This window comes from Theropithecus gelada, chromosome 2 (genome assembly GCF_003255815.1).
Source record: "Theropithecus gelada isolate Dixy chromosome 2, Tgel_1.0, whole genome shotgun sequence".
Lineage (NCBI taxonomy): Eukaryota > Metazoa > Chordata > Mammalia > Primates > Cercopithecidae > Theropithecus > Theropithecus gelada.
Genome location: NC_037669.1, coordinates 48,595,696 through 48,621,835, shown reverse-complemented (window position 1 = coordinate 48,621,835; position 26,140 = coordinate 48,595,696). Strand labels below are relative to the sequence as shown.

At 46.5% G+C, this 26,140-nt stretch overlaps 2 protein-coding genes across 5 annotated transcripts in view; one reads left to right on the top strand and one right to left on the bottom strand.

The window, feature by feature from the left end:
* KIAA1257 (KIAA1257 ortholog) overlaps positions 1-23,244 on the top strand; it is a 75,668-nt gene extending 52,424 nt beyond the window's left edge. Inside the window, exons 13-17 of the mRNA XM_025374985.1 lie at positions 16,929-17,093; positions 17,632-17,838; positions 17,917-18,073; positions 23,046-23,124; positions 23,181-23,244. Of these exons, the coding sequence (XP_025230770.1) occupies positions 16,929-17,093; positions 17,632-17,838; positions 17,917-18,073; positions 23,046-23,080 (564 nt within the window). The 3' untranslated portion in view covers positions 23,081-23,124; positions 23,181-23,244. The remainder of the gene's footprint in view (positions 1-16,928; positions 17,094-17,631; positions 17,839-17,916; positions 18,074-23,045; positions 23,125-23,180) is intronic.
* Positions 20,282-26,140, bottom strand: part of ACAD9 (acyl-CoA dehydrogenase family member 9) — a 35,636-nt gene continuing 29,777 nt past the window's right edge. For all 4 annotated transcript variants that reach the window (XM_025374986.1, XM_025374987.1, XM_025374988.1 and 1 more), the window contains 6 exons: positions 25,164-25,243; positions 24,339-24,465; positions 24,020-24,097; positions 23,286-23,414; positions 22,565-22,637; positions 20,282-20,895 (listed from right to left, as the gene is read on the bottom strand). In XM_025374986.1, the coding sequence (XP_025230771.1) occupies positions 20,795-20,895; positions 22,565-22,637; positions 23,286-23,414; positions 24,020-24,097; positions 24,339-24,465; positions 25,164-25,243 (588 nt within the window). In that variant the 3' untranslated portion in view covers positions 20,282-20,794. The remainder of the gene's footprint in view (positions 20,896-22,564; positions 22,638-23,285; positions 23,415-24,019; positions 24,098-24,338; positions 24,466-25,163; positions 25,244-26,140) is intronic.

Genomic DNA, 26,140 nt, shown 5'->3' with positions numbered 1-26,140 from the left:
GCCTGGCCAACATGGCAAAACCCCTGTCTCTACTAAAAATACAAAAATTAGCTGGATGTGGTGGTGTGCACCTGTAATCTCAGCTACTTGGAAGGCTGAAGCAGGAGAATCACTTGAACCTGGGAGGTAAGGTTGCAGTGAGCTGAGATCGCACCACTGCATTCCAGCACTCAGAGCGACAGAATGAGACCCTGTCTCAAACAAACAAACAAAAACAGTCAAACAACATTGAGAGTATTTGCAGTCTTCCTTATCCTACCTCTCAGTGCCCTTAAGATATGTGCAAGAATATATATTCATTTCATGGGTTAATATAATTTTGTTAATGCCACATAATATGGAAGCATTTTAAATTTATATTTATTTTTGAGATGGTCTTGCTCTGTTGCCCAGGCTGGAGTGTAGTGGCATGATCTCAGCTCACTGCAGTACCTGCCTCCCAGGCTCAAGCGATTCTCCTGCCTCAGCCTCCTGAGTAGCTGGGATTACAGGCACACACCACCATGCCTGGCTAATTTTTGTATTTTTAGTAGAGATGGGGTTTCGCCATGTTGCCCAGGTTGGTCTTGAACTCCTGACCTCAAGTGATCCACCCACCTCGGCCTCCCAAAGAGCTGGGATTACAGGTGTGAGCTACCACGCCCGGCCACAAGGAAGGGTTTTTAAAGATTTTGCAGGGCCAGGCACAGTAGCTCACACCTGTAATCCCAGCACTTTGGGAGGCTGAGGCGGGCGGATCACAAGGTCAGGAGATCAAGACCATCCTGGAGAACACGGTGAAACCCCATCTCTACTAAAAATACAAAAAAATTAGCCGGGTGTGGTGGCAGGCGCCTGTACTCCCAGCTTCTAGGGAGTCTGAGGCAGGAGAATGGCGTGAACTCGGGAGGCAGCGGAGCTTGCAGTGAGCTGAGATCATGCCACTGCACTCCAGCCTGGGTGACAGAGCACGACTCCGTCTCAAAAAATATGCAATATTATAGACAATTTTATAATATGGTAGTATACAATTTATTTACTAGCCCCCATCTCTTGTAAATTTGCTGAAATTGCTTGTATTGTTCCAGCTTTTTAAAAAATCATGTTCCTATTATCTTAGATATGGCTACTCTAAAATGGCTTTAAATTTCCTATTCATACTATAATAATTGAAACCCACCCATAATTTAATTTTTTCACATTTTTACACCTTGAGATATAATTTACATACCATAAAATTCACTCATTATAAGTATATGGAAATAGTTTTTAGTAAATTTATAGTTATAACACCATCATCACAATCCAGTTTTAGAACATTTCCATCCCCACAAAAAGTATTCTCATGCTAGTTTACAGTCAATCTCTCCTCCATTCTTAGTCCCACATAACCACTGATCTGCTTTTTGTCTTGATAGATTTGCCTTGTCTGAATATTTCAGGTAATTGGAACCATATAGTTATGTAAATTTTTGTGTCTGGCTTCTTTTACTGAGCATAAAGTTTCTGAGGGTCATCCATGTTCCTGAATATATCAGCAGTATGTTCCTTTTTTATTGCTGAATATTATTCCATTGAATTGATGTACCATATTTATCCATTCACCACTTTTTGGAATTACTATTATTTCTTGCTTGGGGCTATTATAAATTTGCTCCTATGAACATTTGCATACAAATCATTATGTGAAAATATGTTTTCATTTCTCTTGGGTTGAACCTAGGAGTGGAATTGCTGTCATATAGGTAGGTTTATATTTATGATTTTAAGAAATTACATTGTAAGAAAAGCAGTTTTTACAGTGTAGTTGCACAATCTTAACATCCCTACCAGCAATGCATGAGGGTTCTAGTTTCTCCACATTCATACACTTTTTATCAGTCCTTTTGATTATAGCCATTCTAGTATGTATCTCATGATTTTAATTTGCATTTTATAATGACTGACGATGTTAGGTATCTTTTAGTGTGCTTATTAGGAATTAATAAAGCTTCTTTGGTGTAATCTATATTTGTATCTTTTTGAATTAATCTCTTTTTTCAAATTGAGACAGGGTCTCACTATGTTACCCAGACTGATCTTGAACCCTTTGGGCTCAGGCAATCCTTCCACCTTGGCTTCCTGAAGTGCTGGGATTACAATTATGAGCCACCGTGCCTGGCCCTCTGTTTGTATCATTTATCCATTTTAAAATCAAGTTGTCTTTCTATTGTTGAGTTGTTATATATTCTGGATACAAGTACTTAATGGGAAATATGATTTGCAAATATTTTCTCCATATTTGTGGCTTGTCTTTTTTTCTTAATGGTGTAAGAAAAAGCTTTTGAAGTATAAAAGCTCTTAATTTTGATAAATTCCAATTTATGTTTTTTCTTTTAGCAATCATGCTTTTGGTGTTATAGCTAAGGACTCTGCTTAAAGTTACAAAGATCATTTCATATCCTTTCTCTTACACTTAACTCTTAACTCGCACATTTAGATCTGTGAACCATTTTTTTTGAGGTCCATGGTAAGGGTCTAAATTAATCTTTTTGCATATGGATATCCAGTTGTCCTCACATCATTTCTTGCAAAGACTAGCTATTCCCCCATTGAATTGACTTAGCACCTTTGTCAAGAATTGATCATAAATGTAAGAGTTTATATCTGAGTTCTAAACTATGTCCCATTAACTTATATGCCTCTCCATATACCAGCAACACATTGTCTTGATGACTTTAATTATAGTTAGTTAGTTGGATTTTTTAAGTCCTTTAACTTTGTTCTTTTTCAAAATTGCTTTGACTACTTTGGGTCCTTTGCATTTCCACATATATTTTAAGATCAGCTTGCCAATTTCTGTAAAAAATTCTATAGGAATTTCATCGGGATTTTATTTATTTATTTTGAGATGGAGTCTCGCTCTGTCGCCCAGGCTGGAGTGCAGTGGCGTGATCTTGGCTCACTGCAAACTCAGCCTCCCGGGTTCATGCCATTCTCCTGCCTCAGCCTCCCAAGTAGCTGGGACTACATGCACCCGCCACCACACCTGGCTAATTTTTTTTTTTTTTGGTAGAGACGGGGTTTCACCGTGTTAGCCAGGATGGTGTTGATCTCCTGACCTTGTGATCCGCCCGTCTCAGCCTCCCAAAGTACTGGGATTACAGGTGTGAACCACCATGCCTGGTGGGGATTTTATTGAATCTACAGATTGATTTGGGAAAAACTGCCAACTTAACAATTTTGGGGTTGCCAATTTATGAACATGTAATGTCTCTGCTGTTATTTATGTCGTTTTCCTCAGCAATTTCTGTAGTTCTCAATGTGTAACTCTTGCACTTCTTTTGTGAAATTAATGGTGCTATGAATGTAATTACTTTTTGTATTGTTTCCATAATATAGAAATAGAATTAATTTTTTGTACATTGATCTGGTGTCCTACAACCTTTTGAACTGGATCACATCATCTGTGAAGAAAGGTCATTTTCCTTTCCAATCTGGATACTCTTCCTTCCTTCCTTCCTTTCCTTCTGCCTGGGCTGTCATAAGCTCGGAGGTTCAAACAACAGAAAATTATTTCCTCACTATTCTGGAGGCTGGAACGTCTAAAACTAAGAGTCCGGCAAGGTCGGTTTAATTCTGAGGCCTTTTCTCTTGGCTTGTAGGTTAGGTGGCCACCATCTTGCTGTGTACTCATATAATCTCTTTGTTGTGTGTGGAGAGAAAGGAGAGATCTCTAATGTCTCTCTCTCTTTTTTTTTTTTTTTTTTTTTTTTTAGACAGAGTCTCGCTTTGTTGCCAAGCTGGGGTGCAATGGCGCAATCTTGGCTCACTGCAATCTCCGCCTCCCGGGTTCAAGCCATTCTCCTGCCTCAGCCTCCCGAGTAGCTGGGATGACAAGCACACACCACCTCACCCAGCTAATTTTTGTATTTTTAGTAGAGACAGGGTTTTGCCATGTTGGCCATGCTGGTCTCGATCTCCTGACCTTGTGATCTGCCCGCCTTGGCTTACCAAAGTGCTGGAATTACAGGTGTGAGCCACCTCGCCCATCCTCTAATGTCTCTTCTTACAAAGACACTAATCCTATCAGATCTGGGCCCAACCTTATGACCTCATTTAACCTTAATTACTTCCCTACTCCAAATAGAGCCAGGCTGGAGGTTAAAGCTTCAATAGAGGAATTTGAGTGTGAAGACATTCAGTCTGTAACACTTGCTTTCCTTACTCTTTTCTTCCTTCTCTTTGTCTTTCCCTCTGTTTCTCCCTTTGCATTGTCTAGAATGTCCGGTATAAAGTGCAGTGTTGAAGAGGAGTGGTGAGAGCAGGCATGCTTGTCTTGCTTGTGATCTTGGGGTTAAAGTATTCAGGCTTTTACCATTAAGTTGGACATTAACTGCAGATTTTTGAGAGATGCCCTTTATCAGGTCAAGGAAGTTCCCTTCTAATCTTAGTTTGTTGAGAGTTCAGTATGAATAGGTGTTGGATATTTGTTAAATGCTTTTTCCACATTATATATACATGTTTTTACAATATATGCATTTTTTAAATTAAATTGTGAAAATTTTGTGAAAATAGATGCATTTAACAAAAAAAAATGCTTTTGTTGAATGCAAATATTGTGATCATGTGGTTTTTGTTCATTATTCATATGGTATACTACATTATTTCATATTTGCATATTAAACCAGCCTTGGATTCCTGGGAAAAATCTCACTTCTTCATGTATAATCATCATGCATGTGTGGCTAGATTTGGTCTAGATTTGGTTTTATGTTCGCTGCTCAGGTGAGGTGTACTGGTATTACATTCAGGTTTCTTGTTGTTTTTGAGAGAGCATCTTGCCCTGTCACCCAGGCTGGAGTGCAGTGGTGTGATCTCAGCTCACTGCAACCTCCGCCTCCCAGGTTTAAGCAATTCTCCCTGCCTCAGCCTCCTGAGTGGCTGGGACTACAGGTGTGTGCCACCATGCCTGGCTAATTTTTGTACTTTTAGTAGAGACAGGGTTTCACCATATTGGCCAGGCTGGTCTTGAACTCCTGACCTCAGGTGATTCACCTGCCTCAGCCTCCCAAAGTGCTGGGATTACAGGCATGAGCCACCATGCCCAGCCACATTCAGGCTTTAATATCTCTCTCTCTGAATAATGTTGAGCACCTTTTCACATATGATTGGCTATTTGGATATCTCCTTTTATAAAGTGCTTGTTCAAATGTATATATTTTCTCCATTTAAAATAAATCTAGTTGTATTTTTCTGATTGACAGTGTTTTACTGTTATTCAAGTATGAGTTGTTAGATGTGTCTCTTTTCCCAGTCTGTGACTTGTCTTTTCATTGTTTCAGTGTTGAGAAATATTTGTGAATACCAATTAATTTTTCTGTGGTTAGATTTTTTGGGTATTTTTCCTGGGTTTAGAATTCTAGCTTGGCAGTTATTAACACTTTAAAGAAATCATTCCCTTGTCCTCTGACTTCCATTGTTTCTGTTGATCAGCTGCCAACCAGTCTTGTTCTTTTGAAGATAATTTGGCTGTCTCTGGCTGCTTAAATTTTTTTTCTTTTCTTTGGTTTTCGGCAGTTTTATTGTGATGCTCATAGGCATGTTTTTCTTTGTATTTAACCTGCCATGGGTTTCTAGAACTTGTTAAATCTGTAGCTTAAGTTTTAAAAGTTCTAAGACAGTATTTCTCTTCAGATATTACTTATATTCATCTTCTCTCCCTCTCCTCCTGGGACTCCAATGTTAGATATTTTCACCATGATCTGCATCTGATATTATTTATACATCTCACACTTTTTATTTTACAGTCTTTTTTTCTCCTTTTTGTCCTTCAATCTGATTATTTTCAACCAATATATCTTCTGATGCAGGGGTCCCCAACACCCAGGCTATGGACCAGTAGCAGTTTGAGGCCTGTTAGAAACTGGGTGGCACAACAGAAGGTGAGCAGTGGGCAAGTGAGCATTACCACCTGAGCTCCGCCTCCTGTCACATCAGTGGCGACATTAGATTCTCATAGGAGTGTGAATGCTATTGTGAATTGAACATGCAAGGGATCTAGGTTGCATGTTCCTTATGAGACTCTAACCAATGCCTGATGAGCTGAGGTGGAACAGTTTCATCCCCAAACCATGCCCATACAACCTTCTCCCACTGGCCATGGAAAAATTGTCTTCCACGAAACCAATCCCTGGTGCCAAAAAGGTTGGAGACTGCTGTTTTGCTACATCACTAATCGTATCCCCTGCTGTGTGTTGGGGTTATCAGACCCAACACCAGGCCGTGGGGGCCACAAAGTCCAGCAGAGTTGTCATTCTCATAAAGGAATGAGATAAGAGTGCATAAAGTGGGGCCAGGGGGCCAACGCTAATATGGAGGCTGTGAAGGCCCCGAGTTCTGGAAGCCCACATTATTTATTGGTGATCAAAGAAGCAGGTGGTGAGGATGTGGGGGTTGAAAGAAAGCAGTGTATCAGCGCATGATCTACAGCTATGACACTTTAGCATTTTCTTTGAAGCAAATGGAAAATGTTCTGCTACTTGAGATAATAGTAAACATGTTCTTCTAGTTTAAGATACAATCAGTTGGGCGCAGTGGCTCACACTTGTAATCCCAGCACTTTGGGAGGCCGAGGCTGGTGGATCACCTGAGGTCAGGAGTTCGCGACTAGCCTGACATGGAGAAACCGTGTCTCTGCTAAAAAAATTACAAAATGAGCCGGGCATGGTGGTGCATGACTGTAATCCCAGCTACTTGGGAGGCTGAGGCAGGAGAATCACTTGAACCCAGGGGGCGGAGGTTGTGGTGAGCCGAGATCACGCTATTGCACTCCAGCCTGGGCAACAAGAGCAAAACTCCGTCTCAAAAAAAAAAAAAGATACAATCGATCTATGAGCCTGGGAGTGCTAGAAGCAAGGAGCCAGCAAGTCTAGACACATTCCAGAGGCCACGAGGGGTTTTACGCCCTGAGCCCTGGATTCCATCCAAGCCACGAGGAGTTTTGGGGTTTTTTTTTTGTTTTTTGTTTTTTTTTGAGACGGAGTCTTGCTCTGTTGCCCAGGCTGGAGTGCAGTGGTGCGATCTCAGCTCACTGCAAGCTCCGCTGCCTCCCGGGTTCACACCATTCTCCTGCCTCAGCCTCCCTAGAAGCTGGGACTACAGGCACCTGCCACCACACCCAGCTAATTTTTTTGTATTTTTAGTAGAGATGGGGTTTCACTGTGTTCGCCAGGATGGTCTCGATCTCCTGACCTTGTGATCCGCCCTCCTCAGCCTCCCAAAGTGCTGGGATAACAGGCGTGAGCCACCACGCCTGGCGCCATGAGGAGTTTTATGCCCTGGGCTCAGATTATGGTGCGGCAGGGCTGCCTTCCACCCTTTGGCACAGAGCTTGGTGTTCCAAAGGCCATGAGGGGTTTTAGACCCTGGACCCCAGACATGTTCCAAGACTCTTTTACAATATATCAGACATGCAAGTCCAGCCTCAGCCTTTTTCCCAACACTCAGCTTTTCCCCAACATGCCCTCTTTTCTTTTTTGTAAAACCGCCACAGCTATCATTGCTTGTTCTCGACGGCAGCTTTCTCTCCAGAGGTGGCTTCTGCATCTGCAGACTAAAAGGAGACAGCACAAACACATAATTATTAGAACAAAATCTGCAACTGTAGAGCTTTCAATGGCCTTCATCCATTTAAGAGGATTGTGGACAACCCATTGGCTGTCTTGTTCAAAATATCAGTTCCAGGGAGCAGGGCTAAGTGAGTCTGACAGGCTTCAAAAAGCTACTCTTTTAGTTTTACAGTATCAAGGGTGAGATTTTCATCTTTGCCCTCCAGAATGCGTTTAAGAGTAGCATTCCCTATTGCTAGCATAAAAGGTGGCTGAACACAACTTTGAATCCAAAAGGTCCTCTTTTTGTTTTTAAATTAATTGAGCAAGGCAGTTGCAGGCTGTGCCGCCCTTAATTGCCGGTTAGTGATTCAGCTTCAGTTTTCTTAGCCCTTATTCAAAATGCAGTCACTCTGGTTTGAATGCTTCTTACATATTTCTCCTTTCCCTTTTACAAGAGGACCCTTAATCCTAAGGGTTGCAGAAGGATGAAGGTCCGTCTTCTGCAACTTCTTCATGCTGAATAGGGACGATGATATTCCTGCCTATTAGGGTCTCTTGTATTCAGGGTAGAGAGGAGCTCAGTCAGAAAGCATTGGTCCGTTAAGCATCTATTGTACCTCTGAGTTCCAGCAAAAGGTGAAACCCTGGTGCTCCAGCAGTTTCTCAGCTTCCTGTGTGGTTTTCTTGATCTGTCCCCATGTTACGGGGGTTGATGTCAGTGTGATTCCAGTCGGTCCTTGTTCCATCTTCGCATTCAGATTCAACTGGCCCATGGCTTGTACTGGGGGAACCCAGTCCATGGTTGGGATCCATGGGTCCCTCCAGTCTCCCATTCCATGGTCATACACATCTCGAGGGCACCCATACGGTTTGTTCATGTCCTGCAAAAACACTAGCATACCCTCAACCCCACGTTAGTAAATCTAGCAAAACAGAAGCAAAAACTTTTGTTGCTGTAGCTGGGAGGCATACCATTGCTGAAGCATTTGTTCTACAAGCTGTAACTCAGCTTCTGCCTCTTTGGTTAATTACCATGGGGTAAAACTTTCCACTGATAATAAGAAACAGGCCCCTTCTAACAGAAGGCACAGAGAAAGCAAATCGAGGCTTATCCTTCTTGTGCAACAGTATAGCAAAAAAGCAATCCTTAAACCTTCAATTTGCACTGTACAGGTGGGTGCACTAGATGCTGTGGCTCATGACAGATCTTCAGATGTTTGGTAGGCACCCCATTGTTGCAATAAGTCTCTACCCCATAAATTGACAGGAATAGGTGTAATAATAGGTTGAATTGTTCCTTCCTGGCCATCCGGCCCTTGACATGGTAAAATCAAGGAACTTCGAAAAACTTCTGAAGGAGTCCCTATGCCAACAATACCCATGGAAGTCTTTTGTTTGGGCCAATGTTGGGGCCATTGATTTAAAGCTGTAATAGAGACATCAGCTCCAATATCTACTAGTCCTTCCAAAATCCTTTTCCTGAATAGTTACTATACAAATAGGTCTTCTGTCAGACACTTGATTAACCCAATATACAGCCTTTCCTGCTTGATTAGTACTACCAAAGCCTGTTCTTTTCATTGTGCTGCTTCCTAGTTTTGTGTAAGGTAACAACAATAACTAAGCAATTCTTTCTCCTCGGGAGGCGGACCATGGAGTTGAAGAACTAATAACTAATTGAATTTCTTTTTTTTTTTTTTTTTTGAGACGAAGCCTTGCTCTGTTGCCCAGGCTGGAGTGCAGTGGCGTGATCTCAGCTCACTGCAAGCTCTGCCTCCTGGGTTCACACCAGTCTTCTGCCTCAGCCTCCCTAAGACCTGGGACTACAGGTACCCACCACCACGTCTGAATAATTTTTTTTTTTTTGAGACGGAGTCTTGCTCTGTCACGCAGGCTGGAGTGCAGTGGCCAGATCTCAGCTCACTGCAAGCTCTGCCTCCCGGATTCACGCCATTCTCCTGCCTCACCCTCCCAAGTAGCTGGGACTACAGGTGCCCACCACCTCGCCCGGCTAGTTTTTTGTATTTTTTAGTAGAGACGGGGTTTCATTGTGTTAGCCAGGTTGGTCTTGATCTCCTGACCTTGAATAATTTTTTTGTATTTTTAGTAGAGGCGGGGTTTCACCGTGTTAGCCAGGATGGTCTCGATCTCTGTACCTCGTGATCCGCCCACCTCGGCCTCCCAAAGTGCTGGGATTACAGGCGTGAGCCACCATGCCCAGCCAACTAATTGAATTTCTCTGGTATAATCAGAGTCAATTATTCCCGTATGCACAGTGACACCTCTTAAACTAGACCAAGTAATAGACCGACTGTTCCTGAGGGTAAGGGTCCCCTAATGCCTGTGGGGACCTTCTTTGGTGGCTCCGCAGGAAGTAAGGAGATGGGAATTGTGCTGCAGAGGTTTATAGCAGCACTGCCTACTGTGGCAGGGGACAATTGTTGTGTGTTTGGAAGGGCACTGGCTGTGCTGGATATGCCTCGGTTTGTTGAGGGACCTGAGGCGGGCCCCTCTTCCCGTTTCCTGAAAGAGGTTGTCCCTCTTTGCTAAATTTAGAATGACACTGATTTGTCCAGTGATTGCCTTTCTCACACTGGGGGCATACACTGGGACTTTTCTGTTGATTGATGGTAGTTTTTGCCTTTTGATTTCCTTTTCTACATTCCTTTTTTGTGTGTGTCCAAATTGCCCACAATTGAAATAAGAGCCTGAGAAACGGGGCATATTCTTTCCTGCTTTCAATCCAGCCATAGCCTGAGCTAAAAGAGTAGCCTTATGTAAGTTACCTCCAATGCCATCAGAAGCCTTAATATATTCAGCTAAATGAGGCTTCCCTGTCAGGGGTCTAATAGCAGTCTGACACTGCATTAGCATTATTGTATGTAAGAAGCTGTATTGCAACATCCTGAGCTGTTCATCGGTTATGGTTTTATACACAGCCTCTTGGAGCCGAGCAATAAAATCAATATATGGTTCTTTAGGTCCCTGTCAGACAGAACTAAAAGAAGGATATTTTTCCCTGTAACATTTATCCTCTCCCATGCCCGTAAGCACAGAGTGTGCAACTGAACAATGGCGACATCCTCCAGTACTGATTGATTTTCTAATCGACCCCAATTAGGGCCAATTCCCATTAACTGTTCAAAGGAAACAGGCACAGGTGGCTTCACTTGTGTTTTCCCTTGCCTGAGTCTGAGCTTCATCAGCCCACCAAGTTTTAAACTGTAAATACTGAGATAGAGTGAGAACAGATTTTGTTAAAGTATCCCAATCATACGGTATTAACCTATTATCAAGAGCCACATTTTTAAATAAAGTTTGCACAAAAGGAGAATTTGGCCCATATTGACTAATGGCTTCCTTAAATTTAATAACTTATAAGGAAAAGTGGTCCAATTGGCTATATTCTGTCCTCCTTCCTGGGTTATAGTAACCGGAAATTGCCATGTTTCAAGGTCTCCCTCAGCTCTAGCTTTTTGAATAGAATTTTGTATAGCACCATCAATTGCTCCATGTTTTAATGTTGTAACTACAGGAGCAGTAAGTTTTTCAGCTAATTCATTTTCATTAAGGGGAGAGGGAGGAGGTGACCATTCACTTAATTCAGCAGGCAGAGCTGACGAGCTAGTAAAATATACCTTTTTCAGTTTCTCCTTCTTTTCATAAACCTCTTCTGGTTTTTTGCTCCTCGCATTCAGAATCTGAAGTTAGTTTTTCACACTCATCCTCCTCTTCCTCATCTGAATCTGCTTTATCTGTTTGAAATGGCTCAAGAGCTGCCTTTATTAGCGCCCACATTGACCAAACAGAAACTGGAATTTTTGCTCCATCTTTATATCCCTTTTTAAAATCTCTGCCAATTCTCTCCCATTCATCCAACTCCATGGTCCCTTGTTCTAGAAACCATGGGCAAAACTGTTCTACTGTACTAAAGAGTGATAACAAATTCTGAGTACTTTCACTCCTCCTCTTCGTAATAAATGCCTTAAGAAATTCAAATAAGCAGAATGTTTGCTTTCACTTTGTCCCATTGTTACCCTGGTTCTTCTGAGCCCTCAGCTTTCCTGAGCTTCTTTCAGTCGTCCTTAGGTGTCCTCTGATGATGCATCCTCCGCTTTCACACATCTAGCATTCCTTCGCCGGGGTCTTCATCACCTCACATTGGGCGCCAGGAATGTTGGGGTGATCAGACCCAACACCAGGCGATGGGGGCTAGGAAGTCCGGCAAGTCAAAGGAATGAGACCAGAGTACATAAAATGGGACCAGGGGCCAACACTAGTATGGAGGCTGTGAAGGCCCTGAGCGCTGGAAGCCTACACTACTTACTGGTGATCAAAGAAGCAGGTGGTGAGGATGTGGGGGTTGAAAGAAAGCAGTGTATCAAGTGCATGATCTATAGCAGTGATGGTTTAGCATTTCCTCTGAAGCATATGGAACATGTTCTGCTACTTAAGATAATGGGAAACATGTTCTTCTAGTTTAAGATACAATCAACCTATGAGGCTGAGTGCTAGAAGCAAGAAGCCAGCAAGTCTAGACACATCCCAGAGGCCACGAGGGGTTTTATGACCTGAGCCCTGGATTCCATCCAAGCCACGCCCTTGTGGCTTGTGCCCTGGGTTGATTGTGGCGCAGCAGGGCAGCCTTCCACCCTTTGGCACAGAGCTTGGTGATCCAAAGGCCACAAGGGGTTTTAGACCCTCGATCCCAGACATGTTCCAAGACTCTTTTACATTATGTCAGACATGCAAGCAAGCCCTGTCTCAGCCTTTTTCCCCAACATTCAGCTTTTCCCCAACACTGTGTCCAAGCTGCAATTAAACCCATCCACTGGATCTTAACTTTAATGATGATTTCTTTAATTCTATGATTTCCATTTACCTTTCCTATAGGTTCCAGGTGTCTGGTGAAATTCTCATTTTCATTTATTTTGATTAATCATAATAATAATAATTTTTTTTTTTTTTTGAGATAGAGTCTCGCTCTGTCGCCCAGGCTAGAGTGCAGTTGGCTCACTGCAACCTCCGCCTCCTGGGTTCAAGCAATTCTCCCTGCCTCAGCCTTCCGAGTAGCTGGGACTACCTACTGCCACGCCCAGCTAATTTCTGTATATTTAGTACAAACAGGGTCTCACCATGTTGGTTAGGCTGGTCTCTAACTCCTCACCTCAGGTGATTCACCCATCTCGGCCTCCCAAAGTGCTGCAATTACAAGCATGAGCCACCATGTCCAGACTAGTTTAATGTTCTTGTCTGATACTTCCAATATCTGGATTACCTCGGGTCTGTTTCTATTGTCTCTCTTTTTTCTTGGTTTCCATCTTTTCATCCTGTTTCCTGGCATGTCTGTTATTTTTTGTTAAATGGTAAAGAGTGTATTGAAAACTGTAGAGACTCTTGATGTCTTATTCCACAGATGATATAGCAGGAGACAGAGGGCAGATAAATCTCCTTAATCAGAGTCAGGCTTGCCCTTACTCCTAAAGCACAGATTTTCTGAATTCTAAACTGGAGGCCTAGAGGTACCAGGGCCTTTCCTCCTTGGCACAATTTCCAATTTTGAAATCCAATTTTGTTTCCCTAGCAATGCAACATTTTCTAAAATACCTTCTTAGCTTCTTTTTCTGCTGACATTCTTATTTCTGCCTTATCCATGTGCAACTTAGTAGTCAGTAAATCCCTTGAGAAAAAACTGCAAAAAGAAAATGGAACCACCATTATTTCCCTTTTCTCCAAATTCTTGGCCTCTCAAATCCTGGTTGCCTTGGTTGCTCTCCAGTGATGATAGATGTCTGTTTCTTCTTGTAATCCTGTCAGTTGTTTCTTAATATATTTTGAGACTATATTGCTAGGTGCATATATATTTACAAGTTATACCTTTTTGTTGTCCTCAATATACAATATCCTTTTGCCCCTTTTGATAGATTAACTTGAATTGTTTCAGCAGATATTAAGAATGCCACACAGCTTTTTTGTCTTTGTTTTCTGATGCCTTTTTGCCTAGTGTATATGCTGTCTCCCTTTAGCTGTCAAACCTGTATCTTTGTGTTGAAAGTTTTGTAGATAGCATATTGTTAGCTTTAAAAAAAATCCAGGCTGGGTGTGGTGGCTCACACCTGTAATCCCAGCACTTTGGGAGGCTGAAGTGGGTGGATCTCTTGAGGTCAGGCGTTCAAGATCGGCCTGAACATGGTGAAATCCCATCTCTACTAAAAATACGAAATTAGCCAGGCGTGGTGGCACACGCCTGTAATCCCAGCTACTTAGGAGGCCGAGGCAGGATAATCACTTCATCTTGGAAGACGGAGGTTAGAGTGAGCCAAGATCGCGCCATTCCACTCCAGCCTGGGCAACAAGAGCGAAACTCTGTCTCAAAAAAAAAAAAAAAAAAAATCCAATCTGAGATTCTTTAATTGGCAACCTTAACACTAATTACTGTTAGATGAGGCATTTTTGCCACCTAATCTACTTTTAAACCCTCCATTCCTGTGTTCTTTGGGTAGATCAAGTTTTCTTCTGTGGACTTGTTATACATTCTATCTTTGTTTTTAAGGTGGTTATCCTGAAGACCATATGGTTAGGCATTCCTACTGAACTGTTAAACTCAATTGTTAAACTCATAAAACTATATTCCCTTTGTAAGACAAATAGTACATTCTCATCCCTCTTATCTCATCTCCTACCCATACAACACCATCCCTTTTATAGTCTCTAGAATTTCAGTTTCTGGCTCTGAAATTTTACTTTTTCCTAGTCCTTTTAAGACAACTTTACTAGGATACTGGACATTACTTGCTAACCTTGAATCCTCCTGCATGTTCCTCCTCCATTTTGAATTTTTTCCCATGAGTTTTGTTTGTTTTTCTGAGATGGAGTCTCGCTCTGTCACCCAGGCTAGAGTAGAGCGGCATGATCTCAGCTTAATGCAACCTCCACCTCCTGGGTTCAAGCAATTCTCTTGCCTCAAGTGGCTGGGACTACAGGCATGTGCCACCATGCCCAGCTAATTTTTGTATTTTTTAGTATGGAAAGGGTTTCACTATGTTGGCCAAGCTGGTCTCGAACTCCTGACCTCAGATATCTGCCTGCCTCAGCCTCCCAAAGTACTGGGATTACAGGCGTAAGCCATCACACCCGGCCCCAAGAGTTTTTAAAGGAGGGTTTTGTATAAAACCTAAGGCCTTGTAAACCTAAGCATATGCCCTCACAATGAGGTTGCCTGGATATGAAATTCTAGGTTGAAGTTAATTTACCTTGTTGCTGTTGTGGATCTGATCACAAGTGATACTTTTTTCTTTACAGGTGGCCTGCTCTTTTCCTCTAGAAGCTTTGAGAGTTTATCTTTGTATTTGTTTGCTTAAATCCCACTATTAACAGTGTACTCAGGCTTGGAAGTTTTGTCTTTTCTGACATTCATTATTTCTTCAAATTTTCTTGTTCTCACTTTTCCCCTCCTTCTTCTGTTATTGGGATGTTATTTCCATCCTCTATGCTCAGTTTCTAATTTTATCTTTTTATACAGGACTGCTTTCTGACAGCATATCTCAAGTGGATCTTCCAGTTCATTCATTCGTTCTACAACAGTATCACTTCTGCAATATATCTTTCTCTTGTCTTCTATTTCAACTATTTTCATACTCAATACTTTTTCTTTTAGTCTTACTTCTGCTTCATATTGCTATCTTCACTCTTATTTTAAAATAATTTCTTATGTTAAATTCTTAGCTCATCTTTTCCAATAATTTAGCTTCAGTTGTTCAGTCTGTGGCCTTTTTTAATACTGTTACGTACTTCTCTAGCATCGACTTTTGCTCTGAGTCCAAATTATCCTGCAGGTGTCACCCCTTGGCAGAGAATCTCAGGCACCCAGAAGAACTACGGAACACTGTTTGCTTTCCCTCTAACAAGCATTAGTTCAGAATTTCAACTTCAAATTTTAAGAAAGGAGTAACACGGAAAGCAGAATCTGTCCCCCTAGGTTGTAATTCACCAATTCTAGGATTTGGAAGGATCAGGGACTTCTAGGAATGGCAGACTGAGAAACTCAGATCAACTCCCCACCTAAGGACAACTAAAAAGACTCGACACATCAAGAAATATTGATTGAAGTTCCGTGTGGGCCATGACAGGATCCTTGCTTTACGTGGCATCCCTAGCATAATCTTCTCGCAGGTGCTCCAAAGTCTGAGGACCTAGACCTGTCTTTGCCTTGCATCCCTATTGCCTGGACAGTCTGTTCTTTCATGTGTGTGAATCGCAGATTTTGTCCTCCCCTGATTATTCTGCATTCTTGTGCAGAAATTCCTCAATGATTCAAAAGTCAAGCCACTGTATTTGAGCTAAGGTCACCATCTTGTGCTAAAAAGATTTTTAGCCGGCCGGGCGCAGTGGCTCAAGCCTGTAATCCCAGCACTTTGGGAGGCCGAGACGGGTGGATCACGAGGTCAGGAGATCGAGACCATCCTGGCTAACACGGTGAAACCCCGTCTCTACTAAAAAAATACAAAAAACTAGCCGGGCGAGGTGGCGGGCGCCTGTAGTCCCAGCTACTCGGGAGGCTGAGGCAGGAGAATGGCGTGAACCCGGGAGGCGGAGCTTACAGTGAGCTGAGATCTGGCCACTGCACTCCAGCCTGGGCGACAGAGCGAGACTCTGTCTCAAAAAAAAAAAAAAAGATTTTTAAAGGTAAAAGATGGTATTTTGCTGAAGGTTACTGTGAAATATGCATACGAAACACTGCACAGTGCCCAACAATTTAGAGTGGTAACTTTTCCCAGTTCTCCCTTGTTTTGGGTCCCAGCCACCTTTCCCTCCAGCCTTCTGTGTTCTTTTATCTCCTTCCACATTTCTATTTTCATTCACAAAGAAAGCCAACAGACCATCATATTTCCCTCTGTTCAGGGAAGATTTCCCATTTCCATACTGGGCCTGCTGGAGAGAATGAGGGTCATGCTCCTTACGCACACTTGACAGTTAACCACGGTCAAGGACGGCAGTCCTTGCTGCTTTAGGTTGTAATATCCCATCCACACTCTCCTACTTCTGACCATGTGAGACAGAAATTCTGTCTTTATCACAAGCTGGTTGGGAGATGAGTGGTCACATGATGTGTGTTCCAGTTACAGTGATCTTAAGGGTCTCAATTTTTTGGTCCTCTTAAATTCCATTTTGGATAGTGAGAGGTTGGACTAGTGGCCCTTTGCCCTGGTTCTACAATGAAATAACAGCACCAGTATTGAAGAATCAATCAATACCTGCACCACAGCTATGTCCCAGAGATCATCTCACTGCCTATGAGCTGGCAGTTGGGGGTGAGGATGACCTGGTGTGGGTAGTGACTGGTGTCTCTTTCTTCAGAAAAACATCACAGAAGCCTACCAGGTCAGCAAGAAGCCTCCAAAGTCCGTGGCGAAGGTGATTAAAATTTCAGCCCCTGCCAACAAGGCCGTCTACAACTATAGTATCCAGACCATGAATTCTACAGAGCTTGCCAAGAAGCAGCTGTATCAAGAGATGGCCAAGGTGAGAGACCCAGACAGGATGATGGCAGCTGGCAAATCCCGTGAATTCTTTACTCTGACCACACCTGCCTGGAGGTCAGCGGGGGATCTCAGGTGTACAGATGAAAGCCAATCATGCTAGGGGAAGTAGACAAGGCTCAGATGTTGAGAAGTGTTCTATTCCACACTAAATGAGAATCCTCTAGACTGAGGGTGAGCCCGAGATCCTCAATGGAAGCTCAGATGTACATGAAGGAGAACAACTGTAGCATCCTTACCTCTGGGGTACACTTTATGATTGCTGCTTATGAAGGCAGCTACCAACAGAAGGGAAAGCCATGGGTTAGGTTTCCAGCACACATTAACTTCAGGAAACGGCTTCTCCCATCAAAGGGGACAATAATATGACCCTTACAGGGCTGCTGCACAGTCATTTCCTCTCAATGCACTATTTACGTCATCAGGAACTATGATTATGCCCCCAGCTGTTTCTGATTCCTACAAGAAATCCAAGATTGCTATCAGCCCTTCTACCCCAACCTGTCTGCCCCCATTTCTAGGAGCCAAGAAAGAGATTCACGTACTCACAGGATTACCTCTCAGCCATGGTGGAGCCCCTGGACTTGAAGGAAGAGGAGAAGAAAGCCCAGAAGAAATCCCGCCAAGCCTGGCTCACAGCCAGGGGATTCCAAGTGACAGGTCTTCAGAGCGACACTGAAGGCAGCTTTCAGGATCTCAAGCTGCCACCCATCAAAGAGCTGAATGAGGTCCACAGGGAAGAGCAGGGTCTCAGGTGGGGTGTCCACAGGGACCTTTCTCCTGATTTACTTACTCCCCCAATTTAGGAGTGGAAGGAAAACTCCCTGTTTGCTAATGTACTGGAGCCTGTGTTGGATCGAGACCGGTGGAGCTGGGACAGGCACCACGTGGACTTTGATCTGTACAAGAAGCCACCACCTTTCCTCAAGCTGCCCCCTTCGCCTGCACCAACTCCTGTAACAGGTAACAGGCAAGGCTTTGCCAAGCTGGGCCTCCTGATGCCGTGGGCAGGCAGGAGCTCTGTGCCACTCTGCATCTTCAGTGGTATCCATTTTGTTTACGCTATCAATCAAACTTTCTATGCTAAAAAAATCAAGATGCAGAACGGGTCTGATAGAAGAGATTGAATGTTGGGCTGGAACTCAGACCAGGATTCTAGTCCTAAGTGTGGCATTTGTGTGACTTCAGGCAAATCCCTTCATGCCCTGGGCCTGGTTTCTTGGCTATAAAGTTGGAAGACAGGTCTAAAGGCTTCCTGAGCTTCAACACTATTACCCATGACTGATCTCTAGGTGTCCAGCCAAGAGCTGAGGGCAGAGGCTCTGGGCTTTACTGGGACCTTCCAGCTGCAAAGATACTGACAGTTCTTCCTGTGGGGGAAAGGCGGAGACAGGAAACGTAGGTCTTCCTACACCAGTCCCTCCAAGTCCTCTTCCTCTTTATCCCTGCTTATGAAAATTGCTCTCAGGATCATCTAGAGGTTAACATAGAATCCAAACTTGTCAGTTAACAGAGCCAGAACCTTTGTTCAGGGAGAACGAGACATGAACCTATCTAACAACAAGGTCTGCCAGAGAAACCTCTCCCAGAAAACTAGGTCAGGTGAAAATGACGGCTTGCTTTCCTTCTCGACTCTTAAGGACAGCTGATCACAGCTCCATGGAAGTGCTAACAAGTTTGCCAAAATGTCACTTTCTCCATTTGCCTAGACTTCGCTCCCTCCCTCCCCAGTAGGCCCTAGATCTCCCAGGCTGCCTGAAGAGACCTGCTCTCTGTGGGCATGTCTCAGGCCCACAGTTACTGCTGTGGCTCTCAAGGAGGCTCCAGCTAGGAGAGCTGTCTAGCCTAAGAACACAAGGCTTTTCCTTGGTAAGAATGCTTCCTAGTGAGCTCCACTGCCAGCCTTCCCAGCAAAAGTCTCCTGGGGGTTTCACTGGTGAAATCATTTAAGAAACACATGCTGGGGTCTCCTCTTCCCACAACATGCTTAAGAAAAGTTAGCAACTACAGATGAGAGGGACAGGCTTGAACTGGTCGCTAGGCCTTTTCAACCCAGATGGATGAATGGAGAATTTGCTGCTGACCAAGGCCTTACACACCACCAGCCTAGAGTGAAGCCCCCTTCCAGAGGTCTGCCTGGAAGTGGGGTGGGTCTGACAGCCCCTCCCCAAACTTCCCCTGTGCAAAGAAAGTCCAAGCAGCCTTTTGTCCAGAGGTATGCATGCTTCATTTTGTGCAAAATGCTTCCTTGCTATCATTAACAAAACAGAACTTTAGGTTTCACTGAGAGGTTATTTACATGGTCACAATATTTAGAAACTTTCCCGTTTTAAAAACTAGTTACCAAACCCCTGGCACAATGCTCAGGCCAGCCCCGCTCAGCCAGCTCAGCTCTCCAAGTTCCCAATCTCCTCCTTGCCTATTTCCAGCATCACAGTAAATTGGGAATATACTTGGAGGAAAAAGAGCTGGCCGCTTTCTCTGTGCTCAAGGGAATGTCCACCATAGGCATTTTAGAGCTCCAGACCACCCAAGGACCATACCAAAGCTTAAAGTCCACCACAGTGAGCACGCTGGGACCCAGTGTATCTTGCAAGCGCCAGTAAAAGGGAGGCTGGAGAAATGCAAAGACCTGCTGGGACAGCCTGGAGATACCATTCATCCTCTCCTCAAGAGTAGAGGCCAGTTTTGTAAAGAAATTAAAGTCCCTAGGTGGGTACCTCAGCTGAGGCAGCCTCCCTATCTCCTGAGGAGGATAAAAACTAAGCCTCTTCCAGGTTTCGACCTGCAGGAGTGCTCTCTAACAGGACCATCACAGCTTCTGAACTGAGCCGGAGAGAGAGAATGGAATTGCTGACCTCTGGAACTGGCGGGTATTCTGGTCATTGAGGATACACCATAGTGGAAACTGGGGCTTGCGCTGCTGCCTCCAGGGCGTGAGGTGGGTGGGGACCTGTGTCAGGTGTGGATAGCCATTTCTGCTCAACCACACATTCTCTAACCCCAAGGCATTGTGGACTGCACTGTGTCTGCTCCTTAGCGTTCTGGGCCCTCCTTGCAGAGTGAGGACAAAGGGGACCCGAGGCCATCAACAAAGGGTGGTTCTCAGGGTCCTGCTGTCACCCATTAAATGCTGGTTCTGAGGAACAGTGTGACAAGTACAGCAAAGGCTAAGAGTACACAGATTGTGACATTTTATATTCTTCGTTAAATGGTTCCTGGTACATGTTTTAAGTGCCTCTGCTTCTAGTTTAAATGAATGACCCAGACACAGCTTTCAAGCTGTTTCTTAGAGAATGTGTGGTTGAGCAGAAATGGCTATCCACACCTGACACAGGTCCCCACCCACCTCACGCCCTGGAGGCAGCAGCGCAAGCCCCAGTTTCCACTATGGTGTATCCTCAATGACCAGAATACCCGCCAGTTCCAGAGGTCAGCAATTCCATTCTCTCTCTCCGGCTCAGTTCAGAAGCTGTGATGGTCCTGTTAGAGAGCACTCCTGCAGGTCGAAACCTGGAAGAGGCTCTCCCAGGCCAGGAGACAACCCTTCAGGTGCAGACAGGGAACAAATGGCTCAACCCGTGATAATGCCAAGTTGTAACACCTTCTGAAAAAAGAGTGACAGTCATCCAGCAACGGGCCATGGGTGGGGGCGGGCAGCAGCAGGGGACACTCTCCCCTGCCTCAGCATGTCCTGTCCAGAGGGTGGGCACAGATATAGGCTCGCTTCTCAAGGATCTGCTGGGACACTTTCTTAATCTGCTCATCTAGGTTTTCTGGAGCATCTGGGAAGGAAAAGGAAAGATGGTGGGTGATCCTTCTGCATTGTGATAAGACAAACATGGCTGAAGTGGGGGCATTTTTCCACAAAGTCAGCCCACCCACCATGAAGCAGCCCTAAGGGTGACCCCGTCCTCCAAACCCCCAGCAAGTGATTCAGGGCTGTAGGGAGAGAAGGGCACAGCTTCATTCTCAGTTACAAAGGACTCATCCTGCTCATTTCTAAGCCCCAGATCTCGTGGGGTGGAGCCGGCACTTGCTCCATAAACAGCCCATCTGTGATTCCAGCCCACTGGAGGAGAAACCATTTCAGCATCCTCCACAGCACATAACCTGTCAGCACTGGGGGCGGGGGGGTGGTCTGGGCTACCCCCAGGGCTAGGACCTGCAAAAAATCATATGCCACTCTCAGCGAGTGCCACAGTGCTGGCGCCTACCCCCGTCACTTGGCAACAGGACTGGGCTCTGCAGGGACACTGATCCAGAGCCTCAGGCCAACAGGACTGTGAGGGTCAGAGGTAGACTGAGCTGGGCATTCCCAGATGTGGTCAAGTGGCTATAGAAGAGGAAGAGCACTGCAGACAGACCAGGGAGCACGAGCAAAGCCCTCTGTTCTCTAGGCCAAGGCCTGAGACCTCTGCAGGGCACTGCAAGGTCATTTTGGATGGGTCGCAGTGGGTAAAGGGGCAGGTAAAATGCTGTATCCAGAATCAGGTACAACCTGGCGCTCCTCCGTTCGTAAGCCTTCCCCAGACAGCTTCGAGAATACAGCCAGGGCCGGGCACAGTGGCTCACGCCTGTAATCCCAGCACTTTGGGAAGCCAAGTAGGCGGATCACCTGAGGTTAGGAGTTGGAGACCAGCCTGGCCAACATGGTGAAACCCTGCTTCTACTAAAAATACAAATATTAGCTGGGCATGGTGGTGCATGCCTGTAATCCCAACTACTCAGGAGGCTGAGGCACAAGTATTGCTTGAACCCAGGAGGTGGAGGTTGCAGTGAGCCAAGATCGTGCCACTGCATTCCAGCCTGGGTGACAAAGTGAGACTATGTCTCCAAAAAAAAAAAAAAGAATACAGCCAGGCATGCTGGGCAGATGCCAGGGGTCCTGCACAAAGGGCTCTGCACTTGCTCAATCTAAAACTGCCTTGGCAGGCAGGGCGCGGTGGTTCATGCCTGTAATCCCAGCATTTTGGGAGGCTGAGGCAGGCAGATCATCTGAGGTCAGGAGTTCGAGACCAGTCTGGCTAACATGTTGAAACTCTGTTTCTACTAAAAATACAAAAAATTAGCTGGGCGTGGTGGTGTGCACCTGTAATCCCAGCTACTTGGGAGGCTGGGGCAGAAGAATCGCTTGAACTGAGGAGGTGGAGTTTGCAGGGAGCCGAGATTGCACCATTACACTCCAGCTTGGGCAACAAGAGCGAAACTCCATCTCAAAATAAATAAATATAAATAAATACAACTACCTTCGTGAATGGGGCAGGTTTGCACCTACAGTGCCTGGCGGGCACTGCTGCAGCTAAGCCCAGGCCTACCCGGGCCCTCACTCAAGGCAAAGGTCTGTGAGTAGCCAGCAGGCTCTGGGAGCTTGACAGGGTCCAGAAACAGCTCACCCTCAATAGGGGCCTAGAAGTGGGCCCTTCCTTCCCTCCCCCAAGACATGCCACTCACACTTGTCCAGCTGAGAGAGGATGAAGATATTCTGGAAGTAAGCTTCCACGCAGAAGGTGTTGGCCAAGAGAACCTGCCAGAACCAAGGACAGAAAAGATATGCCCAAATTCCTGGAATCTGACCTCTGAGCTTCAAAAACCCAGCCTATCAGCCAAACTGGGTAGCATGGCAGGGGTGAAAAGGCCTGGCTCAGGAGTCACCCCGTCTCAGGTTCTAATTCCAGCCCTGACCCAACAGCCTTTCCCCAACAGCAAGTGACTTAATATCTCTGAGCCTGTTTCCTCTGAGAGGCAGATGTCACAATCCTGGTATCTGCAGGCACTCTGGGAAGTGCAGGCAGAGATCCTGGTACACAGTGGGTCCTCAGACACTGCACCCGCCTCCCCCCAGCAGAGTGGGCAATGTGCAGGGTCTGCCCCTTGCTAGGGGTCAGGGCACTGGGATTGGGAACCCCTGTCACTCACCCGCCTCTTCTCTCAGGCAGGAAGAAGAAAAGGAATGGCCCCATCTCCTGAACAGCACAGACCCTCCCACAGCCACCGCATGGTGAACTTGCACAGCCTCCCCCACAGCCTCTCCCTGCAGGACCTGTGGATACCCCCTCAACTGGCCCAGCCCTCCCCCACACCCACCCACACCCTCCTCAACAATTAACTTCATTAAAGTGCAGCAAGACAGATGCCAGCAGCCAGGCCCTGTGTGAGGCTAGGCTGGACTCACCTCATGGTCGTGGTTGCGTAGCCCGATGCGGATGGAGCGGCTGGCCCGTGACAGCACAGCCGTCATGCCATAGAGGTTGATGAGGATGTTGGCCACCCGCTTCAGCACCAGCTGCTCCTCCATGATTGTCTGGGATCACAGAGGCTCTGAGTGGGGACTCACTACCTAGACCAGTCCCCCACACGGTCCCTCCCTGGGCTGCATCTCTGCCTGTCTTAGTTTCCTGTGTTCCTTGAGAAAGTGGAGCCAATAAAGCCTTTCCCTTCAGGTCATGGGAGAACGGCTCCCAGCCACCTTCTGTTTTCCCTTCTCTTTGATCTCTAGATTCAGGGAGGAGGTTAAGGCAAGACCTGGTCCCAGAAACTTGGCTGAGACCAGAAGCCAGTGCTTGCTGTGCTACTGTCACCTTCAGCAGCAAGGGCCCCACCAATCAGGTCCCTAGATTCAGGCCCCAGGTGGGGCTGCCCTCCCGATTCTAGGGAGCCTCTCTACCTGAAAGGTGCACAGAAAAACACTGCAGAAAACTCACCCAGCAAGGGTGCCCCTCCAAGTAGCTAAGTGGGCCCCAGGACAGGCTGACAAAGTCAGCCTGACCTCACCACCTCATCCCTCCAGGGCCATCAAGATTTCTGTTCTAGGCCTGGTCCCAAAGGATGCTTGACAAAAAGTAGTCTCATGAATGCTGGCCAAATTGGGGGACCGGTTGCGACCCAGGCCTGGGAGGGCCTGGTTACCTTGCCAAAGCGGAGCAGCAGTGTCTCCACGGTCTGGCCAAAGTAGTAGGTGTTCTCCTCAAACTTGTTGGCACTGTCCTATTAACCAAGACAGGAGTCAGTTCAGCACCTCATCCCTACAGTGCCCTGTCCTGTCCCACAGTCCGGGTACCAGGCAAAGATGCCCCATCTGAGGGAGGCAATCCAGGGTGTCATGGACTAGCTGGTGTTCCCCAGCCTCCCCTGGAGGAGCCCAGACCCCCCACAGTGAGATCTTTTCTGCCATGAGATCTGGCAGAAGGGCACTGAAGTAGGGGGTATGCGTGTTGGGCCCACTTACCGCAAGACTGGGGTGCACAACTCCATGGTTGCCTGTCAGTCCCAGGTCCACAGTTCGGCCCAGGGAGTCCCGAAGCTTCCGGCCAACGGTCTCCATGACTGTGGTCACTTTGGCCTGTTTAAACTCACTGCAGAAAGTCCATGGTCCTGTGACTGGAGGCCTCACTGCTGGCTCTCACTGTCCAGCAACACGGCCCACTTGGCACCCAGAAGCTCCGTGCCCCTCCCTGGCCTGGATATGCCGGGCCCCTGGCTACAGGCTGAACCCCTCAACCAAACCACCTGCCGGAGAGCACCTAGTCGCCTCAAGGGAGCCACACATGTAAGGGGTGGAGTCACAGCCAGCTTCCCAGCAGCTGTCTCCTGTGAAGGAGACAAAATGCTACCAGCAACCTGTACTTAGTCTCCAGCAGTGATTTGGGATTGCTGTGCCCCTAGGATGGGGGTGGAGGGGGGCAGGAGGGGAAGAAGGGCAGAGAAGAAAAACACTGGTCTTATGTTGGCTGTGAGGCCTGGCACCTTTAAGGGGACACCTGTCATTCTTCAGATTCTGAAAAACCAGCTGCCTCCAGTGTGAGGGACCAGAGCAGGGATACGGTGTTCACATTGGAGCTGTAGGGTAGTGTGGCCATAAGGGCAGGGCAGCGAGGGCTTCCCTGGGCAACAAGCCCCCAACTACCACAGGGGAAGGTCCCCTCCACAAGGCTGCGCCACACCCCCATGCCCCCACTCGAGGTCAAGGCAGCTCTTTCCTCCCACTGCCCTGGACTGGCCCCTGCTGGGCAGGTATAGGCTCTGAGAAGCACACAGTGACAATGGTACTTACCGGATCCTGGCAGTCAGGATGCGGCCAGCATGCTGCAGACCCGTCAGGGCGATGTACATCCGGAGAATCTCATTGGTTCCCTGTGGCCAGTAGTGTAGAGGTCAAAGGCTGCCCCCCAGCCAGGCAGCCATGGTAGTGCCACATGTGCTGGGTAGGCCCAGCCACTGCCTGCTTGCCCATGCCACAGAAGCCACTGCTCCTGAAGTAGCTGGGAACAGGGCTCTGACCAGGGCTCAGAGAGTACACAGGGATGAGGAGGAGGTGACCAGATGGCCATGGGCTCCCGCTGGGACCCTCTACTGCTCGGTGACCAGCTTCACGTGTCAAGCCTTTCTCCAAGTCTCCAGGTCCTCTTTAAAATGGAAACCAACTTTCCCTGGGTGGTAAGGGGTGCTGATGCCTGGGGCTCAGCCAGTGCTGGACAGACATTGCTGGCTCCAGGTGGAGGCCAGATTCCTAACAGAAGCCACAAATTGCTGAGTGGCAGCTAGAAGCTCCTCAGTGCCAGGTGTCAACACCCAGAGGGCCACATGCTCCCCACTCCCCCAACCCATGATTCTGATCAGTGAGAGGCCGGTGGGCTTCTGCCCACTCTGCACAATGGAGATGTGCGTCAGGTGCAGGGGCCTGACCCAGGCTACACAGCCAGCACCAGGGACTGAGGACTGTCCTCTGCAGCCAGGCTGAAAACACGGACAGCAGGACTCCCTACAGGAAAAGGGGGGACTGCAGAGGCCTCCTGGCAGAACCACCCAGCTCCGAGCAGGCTCCAGACAGGAGGTACCACCCCACATTGAGAGCCCTGTGTTCTTCCAAGGCCTCGAGGGCTTCCTGAACCCTGCTGACCACCCCAGTCCTGGAGAACTCCAGCCCTCCCGGGCTGAGGGAAGGGCATTTGGAGAAGGCCCTTTGCAAGGCTGAGACCACTCCAGTGCCCTCAGGCTGGCCCCTGCCCCGTATGTCCACTACAACAGTGG